This window comes from Topomyia yanbarensis, unplaced genomic scaffold (genome assembly GCF_030247195.1).
Source record: "Topomyia yanbarensis strain Yona2022 unplaced genomic scaffold, ASM3024719v1 HiC_scaffold_8, whole genome shotgun sequence".
Lineage (NCBI taxonomy): Eukaryota > Metazoa > Arthropoda > Insecta > Diptera > Culicidae > Topomyia > Topomyia yanbarensis.
The window spans coordinates 295,266-321,065 of record NW_026684046.1 but is presented as its reverse complement, the minus strand read 5'-3'; the positions used below and the strand labels follow the sequence as shown (position 1 = coordinate 321,065).

Sequence of the window (25,800 nt, the reverse complement as noted above, 5' to 3'; positions counted from 1 at the left end):
CGCCAGGGTGATGCAGATGGGGATCATCTCGGCGATAACGTATACTGCCTCCGAAGATACGCAATCGTACGACCTCCAGCCGGAACATCCTGTTCAGCTTTTCGAGGTTCCACTTGATTTTCAGCACCGTACCACAGGTTGGAACTCCATATCGCGGTATCGATGAAAAAACACTAGATAGCAGACCGACTTTTCGCAGGTGAAATCAACGTGGTTGTTAAAGTCTTAACCGGTCGTCGATTATCACTCCCAATTGCTTCAGTGCACGCTTCGATGCAATCACGTGCTCTGTCGAGACGCGCTCGACTGTGATCTGTATCCGCTAAACCGCTTTGCAGCAACACTTCCGTCTTCTTGTGAGCTATTTGCAGCTTGACCCGTTCATCCACCTCTCGATCGCGTCTAGTGTCTCCCTCACTTTTCCAAGTGTCTCACTCATCACCGTTAGTGACACGTCCGCGAAATGCATAATTTTCTTTTCATTTCTTACATCCCGTTCCATAGCATTATACGAACTATGACATGGATTAGGATACATAAATCGCCTGTCTCTAGTCAAAAGATAATAATGTCTCCACTTGCTTCCTAACTCTTCGAAATTATGTAGTTACCGTTAAAATTATTATCTGACACGGCACTATAAGTTTAAGAGCGAGTGAAGGCGCTTTAACCTAGGCTTATTAGCCAGGGCAAGGTGGAAATACCTCTGTCCCATCCCAAAGGACCAAAGGAGTGACATTAACCTTCTTAGCCAAGTCACTCCCAACGATTTATTATATCCCCTTTAAACTGAAACGGTTGTACGGTTGTCCTGGTTTCTTCCTCCTTTAAGATTCAAAACAATTCGTTAATTAAATTATTCACTAAATGAATAATTCAATTGCCGTCTAATTTTGAAACATCTTCAAACCCAACTCTGCACAGTAGGCCTGGCCGTTTTAATATTTGCGACACATGAAAATATGCTTCAAATATTAATGGTGACAAGAAAAACATTTCAGACTAACTGTGGTGTTTTCCAAGATGCTTTTCAATACTGGCTGTGTAAGGGTTAGAATAGAATAGAATCATTTCTTACATCCCGTTCCATAGAGTTGGACCAAGAATGGAGCCCTGTGGAACGCCCGCTGCGACTCACATTGACTTCTGCCCTTCGTTCGTCTCGTTCAGCAGTACTCTACTCTGGAAGTAGCTCTTCAGGATCTGGATCATTCTTCTGTATAGCCCAGCGGCATTGGGCTGTACGCGGTTGGATTGTCCGGTGACTTCCCTGACTTTGGCAACAACACCAGCCTCTGTACTTTCCACAGTTCGGGGAAATTTCTATCATTTAAACACTTCTACAGTAGCATCCTGAACATGTCCGGATATGCCAGGATCGCAGCTTTCAGCGCCACGTTTGTTATTCCGTCCGAACCGGGGGCTTTCTTTGATTTTAGTCGCTTCGACGCTTCTTTGAGCTCGTCGTTAGTCGCCTGCCACTCGGTTGTGTTTGCTCCTTGCCGTACGGTGTCGGTGACCAGGTAGTTGGATCGTGCTTCGGGAAGAGACTCTCAACGATTATCTTTAGCTTACCCGGGCATATTTCAGCTGTTGTCGACGGGGAACGCGATCTTCGTTCTTTCACCCGCGCCTTCAGCTGTTAGCACTCATTCCAGTTGCCCCGGTGTACATTCCAGACGAATGAATCGAGGAGTGCCGGTCAGCCTTCCGTGCCTAAAATCGTCGCCCATCCACTTATACTATCAAAATGTGGGAGGCATGAATTCCTGTGCAAATACCTATCGCCTAGCTACCTCGGACTGCTGTTACGACATCATCGCATTGACAGAAACATGGCTAAATGAGCAGACTCTTTCCAGCCAGGTGATTTCTTCTGACTACGAGGTTCTCAGATGTGATCGTAGCCCTCTCAATAGCAACAAATCCTCCGGTGGCGGTGTTTTGCTCGCTGTGCGTCGTGAATTAAAAGTTCAACATATAACAATTGACGCTTGGAGCAGCATCGAACAAGTATGGGCAGCGATAAAATTGGGCAATCGAACATTATATATATATATATATATATATATATATATATATATATATATATATATATATATATATATATATATATATATATATATATATATATATATATATATATATATATATATATATATATATATATATATATATATATATATATATATATATATATATATATATATATATATATATATATATATATATATATATATATATATATATATATATATATATATATATATATATATATATATATATATATATATATATATATATATATGTGTGTGTGCTTTATTTCCCTTCCGATAAAATTCGCGACTCTGCACTAGTTGATTCTCATTCTGAATCATTGACTTCTGTTTCCGCGATGGCGCAACTCACTGACGAAATCATGATTCTCGGCGATTTCAACCTTTCTACAATAAAGTGGCGTTCCGTTCATAACGGATTTCTACAACCCGACCTAGACGAATCTGTTTTTCATCCTGGCAGCATTACTCTTCTGGATGGCTATAGCACGGCTACACTTCAGCAGATCAAGAGCACCACGAACGAGAACGACCGGATTTCAGATCTATGCTTCGTTAATGCCAGAGATCAATCGCCTCATATTTCCACCGCCCTCACCCCGCTAGTAAAGTATGTTCGCCACCATCCGCCTCTACATCTTACACTCCAGGACGTACCGCCTATGAAGTTTTCGAGCCACGCTCCCACCGTGTGTTACAATTATAAGCGGGCCGACTATAGCAGCATTTTGAATATTTTACAAAGTATTAACTGGGATTCTGTGCTAAGCAAGGATGATGTGAACTCCGCCGCTGAACGTTCTGCCATATAATGAGCTACCTTATCGATCGTCATGTCCCAAAGTGTAATCAACGAAGTGATCAACCCCCCTGGCAGACAGCCGAGCTACGTCGGCTAAAAACTGCGAAAAGAGCAGCATTACGAAAGTTTACCAAACGCCGTACCTTGTCACTGAGAGCTTATTATGTAAGGCTCAATAACGATTTTAAAAAACTGAAGTTTTTGTTTTTCAAACTATCAACGAAAAATGCAACGTAAGCTTAAGTCGAATCCTAAATCGTTTTGGAGATACGTCAATGAGCAGCGGAAAGAAACCGGCTTACCTTCTACAATGTTTTTGAATGGTGAAGTTGGGCATGATTCACAAGCCATATGCAAATTGTTCGCCTCTAAATTTGCGAGTGTGTTCGTCAGTGAGACTCTGTCCTCGCAGCAGATTGACGTTGCAGCTAGCGGCGTGGCCCAACTCGAACGGTCAGTGAGTGAGATTCGTTTTGACCACTCGGATATTGTATCAGCAGCATCCAAGCTTAAAGCATCGTCATCTCCTGGGCCAGATGGTGTCCCTGCTGTGTTTTTAAAAACGTGTATATCTGGTTTGGCGGAACCACTCTGTCAACTATTCAAAATGTCACTGACAACCGCGATTTTTCCTCAATTGTGGAAAGCAGCTTTCATCTTTCCTGTCCACAAAAAAGGTGATAAGAGAAACATTGACAATTATCGAGGAATTTTTGCGCTCTCTGCCATTTCCAAGCTCTTTGAGTTAGTCGTGGTGGAGTCAGTGTTTTTTCACTGTAAGGAATTTATTTCTAAAGACCAACACGGATTCATGCCGAATCGATCGACGTCGACGAATCTACTATCTCTAACCTCTTTTGTGTCCGAAGGGTTCGGTACGAATCAACAAACTGATGTTATATATACTGACTTATCTACAGCTTTCGACAAAATCAATCACGATATCGCAGTCGCTAAATTGGAAAAACTTGGCTTCAGTGGATCACTCCTGCGATGGTTTCAATCCTATCTTGTTGGCCGTCAACTCAGTGTGAACATAGGTGATGCATACTCCAAACTGTTCTCCGCAACGTCTGGTATTCCGCAAGGAAGTCATCTCGGACCATTTATATTCACTCTCTATTTCAACGATGTAAACTATCAGCTGAAAGAACCACGGTTGTCGTATGCAGATGATCTAAAAATTTTCAACAGAATTAGGATCCGAACGGACGCACAATATTTGCAGCAGCAATTCGACACTTTCAGCAGATGGTGTGAAAACAACCGAATGATTCTGAATCCGGCGAAATGTTCTGTGATATCGTTCTCCAGAAAAAAGATCCCATTGAGTTTGAATATAACTTGTCTGCGTTAAGGATCTTGGAGTGCTGTTAGATTCGAAACTTACATTTAAGAATCACATTTCGTATGTTGTTGGTAAAGCATCGCAAAGCCTGGGCTTCATTTTCCGCACGGCTAAATCCTTTGTAGACATTTATTGTCTCAAAAGCCTATACTGCTCTTTAGTGCGCTCCACGCTGGAGTATTGTTCGGCGGTCTGGAACCCGAATTACATGAACAGCAGCCATCGAATTGAAGGCGTTCAACGAAAATTTATACGGTATGCTCTTCGACGCCTGCCTTGGCGCGATCCTGTTCGTCTACCAAGCTACGAGAGTCGGTGTCAACTCATCCAGCTCGATACTCTCCAGCGTCGTAGAGAAACTGCAAGAGCCTTATTCATCTCTGATCTTCTGTCAGGACGCATCGATTCTCCAGATTTACTAGAGCGAGTTAACATCCAAGCAAGGTCCAGAACGTTACGCGGAAACGTTCTTCTGAGAGTGCCGTTTCGACGAACTATTCAAACAGCTAAGGCCGCTATCACGGGACTACAACGCCTCTTCAATCGTGTGTCGCACCAGATCGACTTTCATTTGTCTCGGATATCATTAAGAAATCGATTCCTGGAGTTTTTTAGATGTAATTAGTTTAAGTTTCCATCATTGGGGCCGAGTACGGCCTGTTGATGTGTGCGATAAATAAACAAATAAATAAATGGCTCAGTACGCATTTCCCAGGGATTGGCGTCTACTTCACAGCACAGCTACTTATGGCAAACTGGCTTGCTAAGCTTTTTAAAGCGTCCCTAGCTTCTCGAAACGTTGCTTGCGGTCCTCGCTCACTCTCCGATCGTGCTCTCTGAGCCTGCCTTCTGGCTCTAAGACAAGTAGCATGTAGCGTGCTGAGCAACTCATATAGTAAGCTACACGCCGTCTGCAGCATGGCTCCAGTTTTCGTGGCATTGTAACATCACAAGTCGTCGCAATCTTTCTTTGTTAGATCAGCCGCATCAACGTACTTGATTCCGCTGTTCGCCGAAGTGACTCAACAAAAGGATTTTTTTTTTGAAGATTTTCGTCTTCCACTTTAGCTTGCCGGTCGTCCTTCTCCGTGCTGCAGCAGGGTTCCATTGGTCGATGCGGCAGCGAATCGCCTGGTGGTCGCTATGGGGATACTTCTCGCAACTCTCCAGTCCATGTTCGCCGTCATTCAAGGACTACAGAATGTGGCGGAATTTCTCTCGGTACCGATGTCCGTTTCGTGAACCAATAAGCTTCCAGTTTTGTTACGATACTAGAAGCTATTAAGCTCCCAGCTTCGTCGCGATTTACTCGTTGTAGTCCATGGTGGTAGACCTAGCCTCCACATCGAGCCGATCGGTAGGTCTCGAGATCTGTCACCAATTTACACTACAAGGAAATATTCTCACAAGATAAATTTTGAAACTTTGAAAAATCCTTTTAAAATATTAGGCATATATTTGTTGAACTTATTCAATTTTTTCAAATTTCTTCAAAATATTTCGAGGTTTGTCCGTGAACTTTTTGTGAAAATTACTAAGTGTTCTATTTGTTTGGCACATCTCTAGGATTGGTAGCGTAGACGATTTGAAAGTGTGGTCTATTATTTTCGTCGTGGTGAGTTCGCTATGCAGTGTGCTAATTCTAGCAAAGTAAACAGAATTTATAAATAACATCAATTACAGCAACTTAATGTGCAACAGAGACAAACAAATAGAACATTTAGTTATTTTCATAAAAATTTCACAGACAAACAGACAGAAAACATTGGGAGTAGACAAAAAATTAACAAGCATTTCTAAAAAAACTTAAAAACGATCATTGAAGCAATCCCTGAGGAAGACAAAAATACATTGTCGAAACGTAGAAGAGAAAATAAAAATCTATCCACAGTATTTTAAAGACTGCATGCCGAAAAACCTTATTCATAAATATCCAACAGTCGCATACACAACCAACTATATATTACAGATAAAGCTGTATAAATGGCAGCTTCCATTACAGCCCTCGTCACAAGTGCAAAGCCTACTCTCTGCAAGCCCAATACACCAGAGATGCGCATTTAACATGTAAAATTTTTATTCCATTTTCTATAAAAAATGCAGAGTGTGGGTTGGCCCCTTTTGGACGCCAGCCATTCAAATGTAGTCATACTTTTTAGTAATCAACGGATGCGTTGAAGTCGAAGTCGGCGCTGTCGCTGATGTCAAAAAGAAAGTAACAGGAAGTTTTATGTGTATTTGGAAATCCTATTGTATATTTGATGGAGAAAGAAAATACTTATTAAAACGTCGTAATGACACGAAATAATTGTTTTTGTTGAATTATAGTTTAAAATGTCTTGGTTATGATTTGAAATGGTATTTCAGGAATTGGGAATTAAAAGATAATGAGTCGATTGGCATGTTCCCCATGTTATTCGGAAATTTGTGCCTTACCATGTTATCTCTCTCCTGATGGAAATAGCAAGGGAGATAAAAGGAAAAGGTAGGGAAATAGAAAAAGGTAACACAATACAATCACAGCAGAAAACAGTTAAAAGCATGGATTCTTCACTCCCGAAGGAATAAGTAACCCTACCGATATAGCTCTCTCCCGTCTAAATAAATACCATTCCAGAAATCTTCGGAACCATTTCCAAACTATTCGTACAATGCTCACCATATTGGGAATACTACTGATATATTTCACCATTATAATTGAACTGTTATACTACCATAACCATTTTAGTTACCATTTCCAATACCTTCCGTGTATCCTATATTGGAGATTTGTTTACTACATTGTCCTTTGGCGCCAGAGGTTAATATTGCTCTGGTGGGCTTTGTTATTCGTATATCTGTTTACCCTGCTCCATAAATCTGTAGTTTAAGATGGTCAAAAATCCTCGTTTCAATAATACGAAGATAGCTCAATTGGATAAAGCATTAGTCCACTTAGTATCAACGAAGCTTTCTTCAGACGATGACGTGTAACAAAATAAAATTTCATCAATCGATAGAATTGAAATGTTAGGGGTTAGAGTTCTTTTTTCTCCACCAAATATTTTATGCATCGCTAGATCTAATATATTCATGTCACCATATTCTGTATGGTTCTTGAATGGTATGTTGTCAAAACGTAAATGAAAAACAGAACATTTTGATATGGTGAACGCTCTTAACAACCCGTTGTTTGTATGGTCGAGTCTGGGAAAACGACACTGGTTATGTTCGATATTATACCAGGCAATGGTTAATCTATTGTTGAACGAACCATATTGAAAACGGTTTTGAGACGTTTAATGCAATGGTTGGCATATGGTACAGATTTATGCGGGCTACCACATGAAGCTAGCAACAATAAGATATCCTTGAGTTTTAGCTCCCTGTACAAGGGTTCATATATGTATAGAGAGCTAAAAATCCGGATACAACATTGCATTACTACATGGCAGTTACATATTAAATGATATGAGATTCCGTCAGTGATGCCAAAAGTACAGATTTATCTGGAAAGGTACAGATTTTGGAAGTGCTTTTGGTACAGATTCTGTGCGGTACGGATTACAGATTTTTGTAAAAAAGTACAGATTGGTACAGATATTTTTATATGAGATCAAAGTAAAATAAATTGAAACACTGCGATGCATCCCAGTAAACAACAGGTAAAAGTCAAGTTAGACCGCTATCAGTGATAGCGAGAAGATGAAGTGGAGCTGGTACTGACTGAGCTTGAATTTAAGCTGACATTAGAATGCGATATGCAAGAAACCTGCTTCCAGCAAAATCATCCCTTTTTCCCTTTCAGAGTGAAAGCCGAGCGGATCTAGTCCGAGTGCCTACATATACTTTGACATGCTCCGTTTGATTTGCTGCAAGCAGGTTTCTCGCATCCTAATGGATACTAATGCTCAGCTTCTGGTCGCCGTTCTGTCAGCGGCATTAGGTTGCAAACAAAGTGGCGGCGAGAATTTGAGCTGGAGCTGATATTGACATTACTCAGTCAAACTCATCCGGAATTCTGACTGGTTTCCTGTGGAATTCCAGTTCAAATAAAACAACCAATTCCGAATCAGAATTTCGAATGAAAAATAAGTATAAGAAAAATGTTTTTTTTTTTAAAGAATTTTGTTATTGTTTTGGTACAGAATCCGGTACAGATTTTTCTATAGAAGAGTACTGATAGAAAAGATTTTTCAAGTCCCGGTACAGATTTAATTGTGGCAGCACTGATCCGTAATCGGACTCACAAGGATCGCATGAAATTATAATCACGCTCAATAGTACCCATGTGATAATTGTGTTTGTAATGTTCAGTCAGTGCCCTGACTGGAATACTGCAATTGTGCTTGGAAAAATGCCACTTCTTTGACTTTTTAGGACTCACATCCGGCAGAAAAGTCTTTGTTTGCAAGCAAATTGCAAGCTACGCGTATGGTTGGCATGTTCGGATGCAGCCTAAAGACGAATCTTGCATTGACATTTTATTTAATCTTTCTAACTTGTCCAAACTTTAACATTACAGATACTGCGGCTACATCGACGCGAACCGAGTGGGCCTGGTGACGTCGATCGAGCGCATCGTCGAGCATGTTTTTATGCAGGCTCTGGCGTATCCCAACATCGAATCCGAAGATGAGGAGATGAGTTGTAATCTGGTGAAATCGCAGCTATTACCCGGATTGCGCTCATTCTGCAGTGCCCTGCGCGTCTGCGAGCAGGTCTGCAATCATTTTAACGTGTTTGATGATGGGAAGGTAATCGTCTGCCGTGTCGACACACTGGCGGAGGTTCGCGAGATGTCCAAGAGTGCGTCTACGTGTGCTGAACTGGAGGAGCGGGTCAACAATTGGATCAAAGGGATCGCTAAGATTCTGATGGAGAGTGAGCAGCTGAGACGGGAAAATGACTCCAGCGGACCGCAGGATGAGCTGGAATACTGGAAACGTCGAGGAGCACAATTTTCCCAACTGCTGTCGCATCTGCAGGAGCGTGAAGTTCAGTGGACGTTGTACTGCCTGTCGCAGTCTGGCTCAAAGGTGTTGAAGCAATGGAAAGAGACCGATAAAAAGATTACGTTCTGCTACAATGAAGCGCGCGATAATTCCAAATTCATTCAAGCGATGGAAGCTTGTTGTCACTCTCTTTATTTGGACGATCCTGTCAACATGAAGGAGTCGATCGTGAGCCTCCTGCAAACCGTTAGATTGATATACAGTGTGTCACAATTCTACAACACTTCTGAGCGCACGTCTACGTTGATGGTGAAGATCACTAATCAAATGATTGAAACCTGCAAATCTTATATCACCTGTAGGGGCAAGGAAACGATCTGGACTCAGGATCGGGACTTAGTACGCACCAAACTCACCAATTGTTTGAAGTTGAACCATATTTATAGGGAAACCTATCACGCTGTTAAATCACAACCGTTCCTACCGGATCAAATTCCTTTTGCATTCTCAGAAAATTACGTATTTGGCAAATTTGACACATTTTGTGATCGTTTGTCAAAAATAATTGCGATGTTTAACCTTATCGATGATTATAACCATTTGTTCGAGAGACGTTTGGAAGGTCTCTTGCTTGGCGAAGCGCTGGAAGATGCAATTAACACGTTCGATGAAGCTCGTGTTGAAATAATAATGAAAAAGTATGATTACTTGGATCAGCGCAACCTGGACTTCAACAATGATTTCCAGATCTTTCTACAGAAAACCGATACTTTGAAAGAGACAATTGCATCTATGATTGAACATAACTTCGACAGCGTTTGGGAAACACCCCAGGGCATTCGTTTCCTGGTCCGCTTTGAGAAAGTCAGCGAAAAGATTCCCCTCAGTACGATGGATGAAAAATATCAGCGAGTATCCAAGTATTGCGAGAAGGAGATTGATCGTATTTTGAAGCTCTTCAGGAAACAACGGGATGATCCGCCATTGCCGCGAAACTTCCCGCCAATTGCGGGACGTATCAAATGGTGTCGTTCGTTGGAATACCACCTCAATGAGTTGGTAACCACCGTTACGACACATCCTGTTTTGGCCTCGCTACCGTCGACCAAAGACATCGAAAACCGGTACAGCTCGGCCAAAATAATCTTAGCGGAATACGAGCAGGAGATGACGCAAATTTGGCTCAGTCAGGATGTCAGCGTAGCGGACGCCTGTCTCGTGCAGCCAATTTTAGCGTTACAGGGTGACAGATTAGTGGTTAATTTGCACCCCACCATCCCACTGCTCATTCGCGAAAGTAAATGCATGGCGAAGATGAAGATCGACCTGCCGATCGTCGCTGCTACGCTGCTCTGCAAACAGAATCACTTTAACACGATTCAGGACTCGCTAAATGTAAATATCAATAGGTGTGTATTTTGTCACGCAGTCTAAATGCAATACGCTTATCTTTTCAGAGTCTCATTAAAATGTTTTTGAACACTATTAAAAAGGTTAAACTGGAAGTGCGACCGTTGCTGCTTCCGCAGCTGGTGCGACTGACAGCGATGATGAAACCGGGACTGAAGTCTATAAATGTGAGTACTCTAAACTACGGTATGCGCCATAAAATAATGCTATCATTTTCATAACAGTACCAATAATGATTTAAAGGGTGCATACGAGGAACGGGGAAAATGACAAACATAATGTTTTTTTTCGGATTCTCTTTGGAACTTGAAGTTCATTTTTAGTTTCAACCTAAGCGCCAATACCTAGATTTGGGATTTATTCAACATGCGCGGTGACATTGCAGCTGGTGTCGATATCTTCGCCATCATGACACGGTACGCGCTTCCCACGAATTGGCATCTATTTCTCGGCACAGCTCCTTCTGGCAATCTGACTTGCCAAGCTTGTTCTTACTTTTTAACCTTCCGGCAGTCGCGCTAGTGCACAGAGTGCACGCTGCTCTGAAAATCTAGCGAAATTGTCTTGGGGCACCAGCGGGTGCTCGTTCAGTGAGCCATTTGCGCGACTTCCGGAGGGTTAAATCGGCCTCAGTTTCCCGAAACGCCGCTTGAAACAGGCAGCACGTTGCTTACTGAGCATCTCATTCCACCAGTAAGCTGAATTATCTCCACGAAGACGTCTATGTTGAAGGCATTCGTCTTCCACATTCGCTCGCCAGTCATGCTTCAGCAGGGTTCCGTTGGCCAATACAGTAGCGAATCGCCGGGATATCGCTATGGATATATTTCTCGCAAATTCGCCAGTCTATGTTCACCTCCAGTGAAGGACTGCAGACTGACGTTGATGATAAATTCCCTCCCATTTCTCCGAAATGTGCCAAAAACCTTCCTAAGAGCTGCCTGCAGGATGCATCCTCTTGTGTTAGTTACTCTACTGCGCCACTACCCTGTCCAGGCATTGAAGTCACTACCACCATCAATGACTACGGCTTTCAACCAATCCACGGCTCGGATAACTTTTCCAGCATTGGGCTGAACTGCTCTACTGTTCACCTTGGAGGTGCGTAATAGCTGCACACGTAAACGCCGTTGATTTTGGCGATCACGAAGCCTTCGTATGAGCGTTTTACCACTACTTGAATGGAGAATCTCTCCATAACTTGTATCGCAGCCGTTCCCGATCTATCCGCCAGCCAGTTACCGTTATCAGATGGGACCTGATCCGGCTCTGCGATCAAAGTGACGTCACACATAGTTTCTTTCGTAGACTGCCACAATAGTTGCTGTGCGGTGTCACAATGATTCAGATTAATTTGAATTTTCTCCATGACAGTCGTCCTCTTATGGCTAGGGTCGTCTGATGGTCGTTTCCTTTTGTTCAAAGCATGCAATTCCGTGTCTGCGTGCAGTTTTTCGCAAAATGACCCGTCTCTATGCATTTCGAACACCTCCCGGATCAATGCTGGTCTTTGCAAGCCCCTGCCAAATGCGAATATCCCAAAAACTTTAAGCATTTCTCCGCCTGTTTTTTCACTCGTGGGACTGCTCTCAGTGGGCCATAACTTTGCCTACCTCCAGCGCCTAGTCAGCAGCGGTTACCGGTAACCGGAAGGAAGAAAGCTGGTTATTTATAGGTAGGCAGAAGAAGCAAAGGAAACGGCAAAATGGAAAGGAGGAGAGAAAAGTGGACCAAAAGAAGAAAGAAAAACCTCCGGTTCGTCAGAAGGCGTCAAAGAGAGAAACCGTGCTCGTTAAACATAATGACGTGACGACGTATGCAGTGCTTCTCAAGCAGATCAGAGAGGTCCTGAGCTGGGGGGTTTTGGTGAAGAGGCAGACGTTGAAGCCTTAAGCACGGAGACAGTGATTGTGTGCAAGGACTTGGATGAAATAACGACGGTAGATGAACTGTGGGGTGCACTGAAGGCACAGTGCAAACTGGGCAAAGCGCACCTGACGATCCAGTTAAAGAAGAATTACGGAGGAACACAGTTACCGATTTTCCGAATCATCGCCCGTCAGTGCAAACTAGATGTTCCGGCGACTATCCGGATTTGGAAATCGTATGGAAGCATTCAAGCGGCGGTGATTCGAGTACCGGTGGTCGCTGCCGACAAGCTGGCGAAGACCGGAAAGATAAAAACCGGATAGTCAGTGTTCTCGCTGAGAGTGACTACACGAGTTACCAAACAGATGCTTTAGGTGCTTGGACCTCGGACATCAGTCGAGGAACTGCAAGAGCCCGAAAAGGTCTGCACTGTGTAGAAGATGCGAAAGATAGGGCTGCGTTGCTAGAGATTGCACGAAGTAACCAAGGTGCATGATCTGCAAACCGGAGGATGGAAACGACCACACAATGAGCGGTTTCAAGTGCTCTGTATATAAAATGGCGAAGGCAGGCCAACAATGATGGAGATAACCCAGCTTAATCTCAATCATTGCGACATTGCACGGAAACTGTTGTGGCAGTCGACAACGGAAACGAAGTGCGACGCTGAAATTATTGCAGAACTGTATCGTGTTCCTCCTGATAACAGTAACTGGATGGTGGATGGCGGCAATTCAAGTGATGGGCGGTTTCCCTGTCCAAGACGTGGTACAAAATCACACACTGAGGTTTCATGATCACTGCGTATTAGTGTGTAGCTGTTATGGTCCCCCACGATGGACACCAGAACAATATAATCAGATGCTGGACGCATTAACCAACTCGTTAGTCGGACGAACGCCGGTTGTTATAGGAGGAGACTTTAACAATTGGGCCGTTGAGTGGGGTACCAGGCTGATCAACGCAAGAGGTTACAGCCTGTTGGAAACCCTAGCGAAGCTGGATGTAAGGCAGTGGAACGAATGTTCCACTAGCACATTCCGGAAAGACGATCGAGAATCCATCATTGACGCATCATTTTGCAGTGCGTCACTGATGGATAAAATGAATTGGCGACACAGTGAGCAGTATACACATAGCGACCACTAAGCGATCCACTACACCATTGTTTAGCGGAATTTTATTCTAACGCAAAGAGTGAGGGCTGGTGAGCGAAAGTGGAAAAAAGGCCTTCGACAAAACCCTTCTGGTGGAGGCACTTCATGCTGAAAGCCTCACTCCAATTCCGAATGTCGATGAGCTGTCAGAAAGAGTAGGGAAAGCTTGTGATGTAACAATGCAGCGAAAAAAAGAACCGAGAAGCGGCGTCCGGCGTACTAATGGATCGAAAGACTCAGCACCCTCCGGGCTGCTTACCTAAAAGCTAGAATACGCGTTCAGTGTGCAAGTGCAAGATCTGAGGCAGTCAGAGAAGAGTGTGTAGCAACATTCTGGGCGGCCAGGGCCGCTTTTAAACGAGTGCTAATCAAGTCCACCTGCTACAAGAAGCTGTGCAGAGAAGTAGACGCTAATCCTTGGGGAAATATTTGCCGTGTTGTGTTAGCCAGGATCAAGGGTCCAACGACGCCAATGTGTGCTGACAAATTCAAAATTTTCGTGGGGGTCTTTTCCCGCAGCGCGACCCAACTGCGTGGTCACCCATACCGTAGGTCGATACAGACGGTGGAAATGCTGGTGACAAGACAGTCTCCCACTACAAACTCCTTATAGCGACGAAAGGGCTGAAAACGAGGAAAGCTCCCGGAACGGATGGTATCCCCAACGTGGCACTGAAGACCGCTATCCTGGTGTTTCCGGACATGTTTGGGATAGTCCTGCAGAAATTCCTGGAAATAGCGGATAGTTACAAGATCCAGAGGCTGGTATTCCTGCAACACCAGGGCAGCCAACATGGGATCCAGAATCGTATCGGCCTATATGCCTGCTAAATACTCTTGGTAAACTTTTGGAAAGGATCGTCCTCAACAGGCTGACGTACTACGCTGAAAGTGAGAATGGACTATCGCAGAGGCAGTTCCGGAAAGGGATCTCGACAGTGGACGCCATCAACACGGTCATCGCGAGCCCGGAGAAAGCATTGAAGAAAAAAAGAAGGAGTAATCGCTACTGCGCTGTGGTAATGATCGACGACGATGTTTCAGCTTCAGTCAAGTCCTGCGTTCAACGGTGCTAACTGTGAGGCGTGAAGCGTAGTGCTGCACAGAATGTGGGTTCCAGCCTTGTCGACTATGTGTGCGAGAAGGCTGTGAGGCTAACGTATTGGAAAGGTACATTCCGAACATCGGATGAGCAAGATGCAGCACAAGACGTCTCCTTCTGACTCTCGTCCTTAATAAAAAGAGAGAAATTTCGCTACAAGGAGTGGTACTGTCGGAGTATGGTAGTTCACCGCCGGATAATATCCGAGTAAATCTCGATAAAGCTGGGAGCTAAATGGCTCAAGAAAACTGGCATCGATGTCGGGAGAAATTCCTCCGTCGGGGAACTCTCAGTCCCCTACTGAGTTAAACATGGGGAACTATCCGAGTGGAAAAAGCTCGTATTTGGCAAAATGTTTGGGGAGCCAATTGCCATTTGAATTAACAGTGTTCCGAAAAAAGTTCAAAATTTTTGCCGGTCTAATGTTTAGAAATACATACCTATCTACAAGGGAGAGTGTGACAATTCATTTCCGTAAACCTGCTTTATTTATTAAGTAAATCCCTAATAAAGACCACGTTTTACGTTTTAAATTCCAAATAACGAGCACTTTTTACGAACATATTCAATTTACGCTACCCAAGTTGGTTCATTAATTGATGTTCAGTGTAGCAGGTATATTGCAAGCTAATTTGAATGATTTTTTAATTTTGCTCTTATACAACAATCGTAGTATTGAAAAGTACCCAAAGTGAACGTGAATCTTTTAATTCTTTTTATGGCGCATACTGTATCCAATTTAAAAAATAGATTAAACGGGTGCAAAGTTATTTTGTTTTACACCGGATGATAATTCTACAGGATACGAAATTAAGTTTCATAAGCGGCCCTTACACGTTCAATACTTTTGTCAATACACGGTATTGACGATACGTCAATACCATTTTAAATGTACATCATCAATCCAACTTTTTTCCATTTCATATTCGATCATTTTCTCAATGCTCTCTTCTATTGACAAAAATATTGAACCTGTAAGAGCCGCTATAAATATACCTGATCTCATCCCACGCAAAAAATATTTGGTTAGGCAATTTGTAGTTGCTGTGGTGCTTTTCGGAACATCATTCCAACTCCTAGCGTTGCTTTACGCATGTATAGTTTCAAACTCTCCGTAAATTGTTGTTAACTTTCAGTGGACCAGCCCCAGATGGATGGAATTCTATGACAACTGTAAGGAAGCCATCGAAACATTCGACGTTCTAGTGGCTCGAGTTCACGATATCTACTCGAACCGTATTCTACATGTGCTCACATCAATGCAGGATATTCAACTGCAATCCTTACCGAACGACGACGAAATGTGGGCTGTGGACGAGTTTTTGGAGACCACCGAAGAAACTTGCCGCCAAGCGGCGAACGAGCTGAATCGTAAAAGCCAAATGGTGGAAGAAGCTGTCGAGGAAGTTCTCGACCTGGTACATCGAGCTTCGCAAATTTTCAAGCGTATGGTTGGTGCAGAAAACGACTTCTTCGTAGATGAAGACAAGAAACCATCCGAGAAGTCATCTCCAACTCCAGAGGCGGGGAATGATGATGGCAATGGGCAGCAGCAGGACTGGAGTATTCTTTGGTCGTGCTTTGAAAATCCATTGCAACTATTATCTCACCATGGAGGTGGACTGCCCAAAGGGATGCAAGATATGGTGTTCAACGCAGTCTCGGAGATGCGGCGGTATTACAGTCGTAAAGTAATCGATGTCCTCATACGAGTCACCCGAACTTCGCTGGACTGTCTGAGGCGGCGGTTCATCGAAGTAGAAGGTGAAGATTTTCCGAGAAAACCAATTTTTATCCTGCAATCGTTGTTGATGATACCGAACGTGACGATTCGGCCGAACCTTGAAGAGCTGCAGGAAGCGTTGGCGATTGCTGGCAAACAGATTACCGGTGTATCGAAGGGTGTCGCCCAGTGGAATACTGGTAAAGATGTTGAAGAGAAACAGAGACCTTCGGCTGCCGCTCTTGCTTCTGCTGCTACTGCAGCGAAATTGGCCCGGGCTAATGCAGCTACGTTGGATGAAAAGTCGCGTCGTCGGAAGATGTATCGACTACAGTCAGAAGAGAAACCCAAGATGGTTCACATGACGAAAAGTTTCTACAGCTATGTTATGGACAATAAGGAAGTGGTTAAGACATTATCGCTTCTATCGAGCTGTATTCGTAATATGAAACCTGAGTTGCATCAATTCGTGGACAAGTGGAAGCCGTATCACTTTTTGTGGAAGAATGATAAAACCGTTCGACAGTTATTGGAGTACTCACTTTTGGATTTTGAGAGTACACTGCGTCGGTTAGTGGATTTGGATGCCAATTTGTTGGTGGAACCGGATATGCAATTTTTCGGGCAAAGTATTGCTCTTTCTACAGAAAAATTGAAGTTTGGATTAGCGATTGAAATTAAATGTTAGTATTGTTTTCATGTTTTTATTAGGAAACTAATTGTGGTCGAATTTTTTAGCATGCACTCATAAACTAGGACAAGCAATGAAGAAGAAATACAAACGCGAGATGGACTACGTTTATGCAGTGATCAATGAGATGGATCGCAAGCTAGATCGACAAATTCGTGATTTAGATGATGTCCGTACGATAATGGATACTCTTTGCAAAATCCGTGAACAGGAGGTCGACATGGAGCTGAAGATCGAACCGATCGAGGATGCGTTCAATATGATGCACAAGTACGATATTCAAGTTGATCGGGAACAAATGGATCAGGTTGATAATCTGCGCTACACTTGGGTTCGTCTGCAGTCTCGTGCCAAAGAGGTACACTGCAAACTGCTCGAGATGCAACCAGATTTTCAAAGCGACTTGCGAGCCAATCTGGAGAAGTTCAAACAGGACAAGATCGAGTATGTTGCCGAGTACCGAGCATCCGGGCCGATGCAAACGGGGCTGACGCCGCGTGAAGCTTCTGACAAGTTGTTGCTCTTCCAAGTGAGTATTGCTAAGTTCAACCAAAATAAAACAAGAATGACTGTGTACTAAACTTTTACAGAACCGATTTGACGGGATGTGGAGAAAGCTCCAGACTTATCAGAGTGGCGAGGAATTGTTTGGTTTGCCTCAATCAGACTATCCTGAGCTTGGCCAGATCAAGAAGGAGCTGAACTTGCTACAGAAGTTGTACAAGCTTTACAACGATGTCATTGATCGGGTCAGTAGCTACTATGATATTCCTTGGAGTGATGTCGACATCGAAGAGATCAACAACGAGCTGATGGAGTTCCAGAATCGTTGCCGTAAGCTACCAAAGGGTCTCAAGGAGTGGCCCGCCTTTTACGCACTCAAACGAACAATTGATGACTTCAATGACATGTGTCCATTGCTTGAGCTAATGGCAAATCGAGCGATGAAACCACGTCATTGGCAGAGAATCATGGAGGTGACAAAGTATACCTTCGAGTTTGATAGCGAAGGTTTTACGCTGAAGCACATTCTGGAAGCACCCTTACTGAAACACAAGGAGGACATCGAAGACATTTGCATATCGGCAATGAAAGAGAAGGATATCGAAGCCAAACTGAAGCAGGTTACGAACGAATGGTCCGCCCACGAACTCAGCTTTATGACGTTCAACAACCGTGGCGAGTTATTGTTGCGAGGTGACACAACGGCCGAAACCATCGGTCAACTGGAAGACAGCCTCATGGTACTTAGTTCCCTTCTTTCCAATCGATACAACGCACCATTCCGTAAACAAATTCAACAATGGGTCTATGACTTATCCAATTCCAATGACATCCTAGAGCGATGGTTGTTGGTACAAAATATGTGGGTCTATCTCGAGGCTGTATTTGTCGGTGGCGACATTGCCAAACAGCTTCCAAAGGAAGCCAAGCGCTTTTCCAAAATTGACAAATCGTGGCAAAAGATCATGCAACGTGCCCACGAAACTCCAGGCGTAGTCGCGTGCTGTGTCGGTGATGACTTGCTGAAGCAGCTACTACCGCATCTACAGGAACAACTAGAGCTGTGCCAGAAGTCTCTAAGCGGTTACTTGGAGAAGAAGCGTATGATGTTCCCGAGATTTTTCTTCGTTTCCGATCCAGCCCTGCTGGAAATACTTGGGCAAGCGTCCGACTCGCACACAATACAAAACCATCTATTGTCGATCTTTGACAACACTCGCTACGTGAAGTTCCACGATATCGAGTACAACAAAATGATGGCGATAACTTCCTCCGAAGGCGAGCAGATTCCACTGGATCGAGCAATTCGAGCAGAAGGTTCAGTCGAAACGTGGCTTACGTCACTGTTGCAGTCGATGCAACAATCGCTACATTCCATCATCCGTCAAGCATACGTCCTGATGAATGATCCCAACTTTGTCCTGATTCCGTTTCTGGAAAAACTTCCCGCACAGGTCGGTCTGCTGGGAATTCAGATGATTTGGACCAGAGATGCAGAGATGGCTCTGATGCAAGCGCGGCACGAAAAGAAGGTAATGTCGGAGACGAACAATAAATTCCTGGAGCTGTTGAACAATTTAATTGATCAAACTACAAGGGATTTGACTAAAATTGAAAGGACAAAGTTTGAAACACTTATTACGATTCACGTCCACCAGAGGGATATTTTTGATATACTATGCAGAATGAACATACGATCCGTGAATGACTTCGAATGGTTGAAGCAGTGCAGGTTCTATTTCAAAGAAGACATCGACAAGACCTGGATAAATATTACCGACGTTACGTTTGTTTACCAGAATGAGTACTTGGGATGTACCGACCGTCTGGTGATCACACCGCTAACCGACAGATGTTACATTACATTGGCACAAGCGTTGACCCTTAGTATGGGTGGAAGTCCTTGTGGTCCGGCTGGTACCGGGAAAACCGAAACTGTCAAAGATATGGGCAAGACACTGGCCAAATACGTAGTCGTGTTCAACTGCTCGGATCAGATGGACTATCGTGGCTTGGGACGAATCTACAAGGGACTCGCACAATCTGGTTCATGGGGTTGCTTTGATGAGTTCAACCGGATTGAGTTACCCGTTCTGTCAGTTGCAGCCCAACAGGTGGCGGTTATTCTAACCGCTAGGAAAGAAAAGAAGAAGCGGTTCGTGTTTACCGACGGTGATGACATTGAAATGAATATGGAATTCGGTGTGTTCATTACTATGAATCCTGGCTATGCCGGGCGTAAAGAGCTACCGGAGAATTTGAAAATCCAGTTCCGAACTGTCGCAATGATGGTGCCGGATCGACAGATCATAATCCGCGTAAAACTAGCCTCGTGTGGCTTCCTGGAGAATATTACTCTCGCACGAAAGTTCTACACCCTGTACAAACTTTGTGAAGAACAATTAACCAAGCAAGTTCATTACGATTTTGGATTAAGAAACATCCTATCAGTGCTAAGAACACTTGGAGCAGCGAAAAGAGTAAACACCAAGGATAGTGAGAGTACAATTGTAATGCGAGTACTTCGTGATATGAATCTATCCAAGCTAATCGATGAGGATGAACCGTTGTTTATGTCGCTAGTTTCAGATTTGTTCCCGAATCAAACCCTGGAGAAGACCAGCTATGGGAAATTGGAAGCGGCAATAGCGAACCAAGTGGACCAGGCTGGTTTGATCTATCATCCGCCGTGGATTCTGAAGCTTATCCAACTATACGAAACACAGCAGGTTCGTCACGGAATTATGACTCTTGGACCTCCTGGAGCTGGTAAGACGTGTTGCATTCGCATATTGATGAAATCCTTGACCGACATCGGTATAACGCACAAGGAAATGCGTATGAATCCGAAGGCTATAACCGCTGCGCAGATGTTCGGACGGTTGGACGTAGCTACGAACGATTGGACCGATGGTATCTTCTCCGCCCTTTGGCGGAAGACACTGAAAGCGAAGAAAGGAGAGCATACCTGGCTTGTGTTGGACGGCCCGGTCGACAGTATTTGGATCGAGAATTTGAACTCGGTGCTGGACGATAACAAAACACTGACGCTTGCCAACGGGGATCGACTTTCGATGGCACCGACCTGTAAAATCATTTTCGAACCACACAACATCGATAACGCTTCCCCTGCCACAGTGTCCCGTAATGGAATGGTGTATATGAGTTCGTCCGGATTGGACTGGAAACCAAGTAAGTGGGATAATTTGTAATAGTTTGCATTCAATCTGGTTGCAGTAAGATGGTTTTTGACGGGGTTATATGAACGAAAAATGTAATCCTCGATACCGGTGGGATCCGTTTGATAGCAGTTTTTTTGTTCTTCCATATTAATTTCTGCAAAAGGCCGTTGGCAAACTAGCTTGGATACATCTATTATCTATCGAAGAATACATCTTAAAAGCTTGGTTTCAGGCCATCATCGAATAATGGTTGTCTTGAATCTTTTGTAATAAATGAAATTTTAGTACTTTTTGGCTTACTGTATTCTTACCGATTAGTTGTTTGTATCAATCCTTTTGGTAATTGTTACTATTTTGTTGCTGTGGTGCTATCTTATGACAAACGCCATTTTGGGGTGAACTGAGTTAGATATGCCATTTTACTAAATTTTAAAATCTCTACAAAGTCGCGTTTTCAGAATTTTGAAATACTGCTGGGTTACTGAGATATAGCGAAACACGATTATGACAAGTGCCAGTTTCTCGAGTGATCGAGTTGTGCTATCTTATAACAAAGAAAAAACCGACAACATTCCTAGTTTGTTGGCTTGCTATAAGCCAAAAAGCTTATAGCAAGCCATTCAGCTGTCTCTGATGACATAGGTAATTCCTATGCACATCAACCATAACCATTAGCTAGGTTTTTGTCTCGGGAGCAAACCTTTTCCTACCATAGATTTTTCTGGGAAACGTTGGCTTATATTTCAAGATTAGTAAACAACTTTCCTTTTGAGATTTCCTCTAGTTTTGGAAAGTATACCGAAATGTAATGATGGATTAAGCAAGAAGAATATTTGTTTCGTCTAGTCGCCTGTCAAAAATAACATGGTTTGATATATATTGTCTCTAAATTATTAATGGAACCAAATTTTGTTTATTGATTTTCACGCATAAAGGAGGAAAATTGGGAAAACTTTGTATTCCAATAAGACCACTTTGTAACCTGATATTGCTGCTATCGCATGGAAAAGTATAATATTGAACATAGTGATCTATAACGCATAATTTTACGAATCAATTATGATTCATTTTTATATGAAATTTTCTGTGCACATTTGTGACACGTCATATATATGTTATCATCAATACACACTTATGACACGTGTGCGAGCGACTTTGGTCTATATTTTAAGCAAAAACTGTAAATATAGTCAACCGATCTTCGAGAGATTACTTCAGAAAAGATAGAAGCATCGAAAGCCTTTTCCGAAAAGCTTATAACAATTATAAATTTTTCGATATTCAATCTCAAACTTTAAAAATCGTTTTTCTCGAAAAGTGCTAAATGGCGCTTGTCATAAGATAGCACAACAGCGACGAATTATATTTTTCCAACCGATTTCGAGCTTAACAGTGTCTTTTTTAGAAAAAGCTAAAATGATGGAGGAGGCCCTTTAGCTGGACCCCCCGGGCCCGTAATTTCTCTCTACAGCCCTGGTTCACAGTATCGTGAGCAGACGAGGCGTGGTACGTTTTCTGTACCAGAACAGAGTGCGGACAGATCTTGTTGACGTAATGGAACATCCAGCGATTTGAATATTCCACGTTCTCGTTTATGTTTCTGTTACGCATACGAGGGCAATAACATTGAAAGCTGTGAAAATAAAGTTCTCTATGTCAGAAAATTTCATTAGCCCAGTTTACTGCCCATCATTGCATATTTACCCCATTTCCTATAGGATTTCCTTTCTTTATGGGTAAAAAAGGGTTTTGATTTCTCTGGAAGAGTTTGATACTCCTTCTTGGAATTGAAATTACCAAGTCCAAATTGCTTCGGCTTTAAGGAAGGACTTCCAATGCTGTTGTTAGGTGTAGTTGGTGTACTCTCAGAGGAGAACGCCTTGGAACCCTTGCGAGGTAGTCTAGGGGAGGAAAGATTTTTCCTGGACTCGCCCGGGTTACCAAAAGATGTGCCCTGTTGGGAATTATCAGATTATTGCTCAACACGAGCCAAAAAGAGCAAAGGAATTTTCGGAACGGACAGATATCTTTAGTATTTCTGTACACACGGAAAAAAATCCGTTCATAAATTCATGAAAAGAAGATCACGATTTCGTGAACTGAAAGATTAACGAAAACCGTTTTTTTCTGTTGGGTACATATTCCACTGCGATCAATGTTTTGATCTATTGTGGCAGGCCCCTTTTTATTGTATGCCACATCAGGGTGTTGTATTGCTATTAATCTGAGTGATTTCCACTTGCTGACTATAGGCATTGTCCAGTAAGGTATTATAGAACGTATAAAGTTTATTGCCGTACTGGGTGCAGTCGTCCATACATCAAAGGGTTGTATTATCCCCTTATCGAAGAATTTGCTCCTTTTGTGGAAAAGTGCTACACAGTTACACAATAAATGTTCTGAGTTCTCCCTATCTAGGTTGCAGAAGCGACAGGTATCATCTTTTGTTTTGCCTAACTGCTTCTCCAAAACGCAAATCAATTTACGGCGATCAATTGTTTCAAATGCTCATTTCAGGTCAACAAAAACTGTCAAGACAACTTTCCCATTCTCAATGGCTTGCTTCCATTTCAACAATAATAAATTAAGCGTTGTTTGAAACGAATGATTTTTTTCCGGAATCCTGATTGTTCACGCATCAGTATACCAGTACTATCTACAAAGCCCATCAATTGTGCTTTCACGACCGTCTCTAAAACTTTCTCGTAGATCGGTAGTATATTTATCGGCCTGTGATCCTCTGCTCGTGATGCATTTGGAACTTTTGTAACTGGAATTACGACCGTCTTCTTCCACGCTTCCGGAAAAACACCTTGCCGGAGCGGCTCATAAACAACTGTTAACAGTTTATCAGCAATTATGTCAAACGCATCCACCAGCACCCGCTTAGTAACATTGTCTGTTTCCGAGTAATTTTTAAGGTCTGTGACAATCTCCTTAAGTTTATGCATATTAATAGTCTTGAAGACACAAAACTTTAGTAATTTCTCTTCGCCCTATCGCGATCTGAAATTTTTTGGTTATTAACGGTTTTTGTACTCGGAGCTATATCACGAACACGATTTGTGATTCTCTAATGTTTTTTTGTGCTCAGCGCAGTTTTCCTTTTCTGTCGAGACATTACACTGAACTTTATCAAATCAATAACGATGCTCTGTCTCCTAATAGTTTTTTTTAATATCGACAGGTATCATCTTTTGTTTTGCCTAACTGCTTGAGGTAATATTTACTCTGGGATTGCCCTATTACTAAACCACTGAAAGTACTTAACCCATTCATGCCCATGTTGTTTGAGGACAACAACGTTTTTAAACTGCTATAACTTTTGATTGAGGCGAAATTTGCTCACAAAAACAAGTAAGGCTCATTAATGTGATTGTTGTCTTTAATTTGAGTATTAACAGTTACAAGCATCAGCTCTAGAACTGAAGTTATTGCAATTAGTCTGATTGGATTCCGATGCAGCAGTGCTGCCAAGGACAGGTTACGTTGACGATCGAAAATGATTTTTTCGTATATATTCGTTATGGTGCAATATTATTGAAAACTGTTAAAACTTATCAATTTAGACCGTCGTTGGCTACGTTTTCCACGTAATTGGACTATTATAATTATTGTAGGAGAATTGTATTGAGCATTACAAGGTAAAAATTGACCAGCTTCTAGCACTGCCATAGAAGTACCTATCTTTATGAAAATAGGCTTTTCGTGTTTTTTGACCCCACCGTTTTCAAAGAAAAATAGTTTTGAAACCGTACATGCACTAGAAAAAAGTTGGGCATGAAAGAGTTAAATCCTTTTTAGACAAACTAAGCAATTTTATTCTGTGACATAATTTTTTTAGATTGTCGGGCAGTAGTATTATTTTTCCAAATATCATCTATAATTGAATTTTCCCAGTTCTTTAATTCCAATTTTATGGTGCATTCGGAGACCCCACAAAATGGTTCAGGCCGTAGGAATAATTTTGATGATTAATTTCTTGCTAGCAAGTCTGCTTTATCGTTGCCTTCAATTCCACAGCGCCCAGGTACCCAGAAAACATTCACTGTACTTTTGCTAGCCACATGCTGTAGCAATTCCCAAACCAATTTAGAGGAACACGTAACTGACTTCAATGCTTTAAGGCCGCTTGACTATCAGAGAAGATGCATATATTCGTATGTCTATAGTTATGTTGTAAACAAATCGTGGCGCATTCAGTAATTGCCAGTACTTCCGCTTGAAATGCAGTTGGCCATTTACCCATAGATATTGATACGTTGCGCCCTAAATTTATTGCTCTGTTTAGACCCATCAGTGTAGAAAACTAATGATCCTGGTTTAACAGCAGGCTCTCCTGTTTCCCATTCAGTGCGGTTTGGTTCAGACACGTTAAATAGGCGTTCAAAGTTGTATTTCCTATTCATCCAGTCAGTTTGATTTAATAACGGATTGATTTTGAACTCTTTTAGAATACTGGTCTGCGTCGAAGAACTGTTCAGTTCTTTCCAGCCTTAATGCGTTTTTCTCAGTTTCATTTTGCACATTTCCTTAATTTCTATTCCCGTTATCGTGATATTTTAGTCACGAGTTGAGTTATTTATGTTAATGAATTCAGGATCTTAGTCAAGAGTTTAGATATTTTAATCACGAATAGTATGATTTATGTTCTTTATTTTAGGATCTTATTCACGATTTTCGTAATTTATTTGCATATTATCATGATATTTTATTTCCTGGGATGGCCCACCTCACACCCATATACATCTTTTGTAGTGTGGAAGGTTTACGAGTCTTTCGATAATATTTTTCACTCATGAGAGATTCCTTCAATCTGACTTCACTTCCGTGTATGCCCATCCTTTTCTCTTATAAATCCAAAGGTTTCAAGTCCGCTTGGCGTATTCTGGTAATGCGTTGAACAAATTGTAGCCATTATAAAACAAAAAATTCTGTGTACAAGATTTCTTAGCGCTCAACAATCTCAGATTGCCGGCTTGTCCGGTTTCATACCGGTGCACATCTCTTTTGTACCCAAT

The 25,800-nt window shown here is 42.4% G+C and overlaps 1 protein-coding gene across 1 annotated transcript in view; it reads left to right on the top strand.

Moving 5' to 3' along the window:
* Positions 1-25,800, top strand: part of LOC131696156 (dynein axonemal heavy chain 5-like) — a 71,474-nt gene that overhangs the window by 12,320 nt on the left and 33,354 nt on the right. Inside the window, exons 5-9 of the mRNA XM_058984696.1 lie at positions 8,712-10,536; positions 10,599-10,718; positions 15,816-17,085; positions 17,141-17,622; positions 17,684-20,789. Coding sequence (XP_058840679.1) covers positions 8,712-10,536; positions 10,599-10,718; positions 15,816-17,085; positions 17,141-17,622; positions 17,684-20,789 — 6,803 coding nt within the window. The remainder of the gene's footprint in view (positions 1-8,711; positions 10,537-10,598; positions 10,719-15,815; positions 17,086-17,140; positions 17,623-17,683; positions 20,790-25,800) is intronic.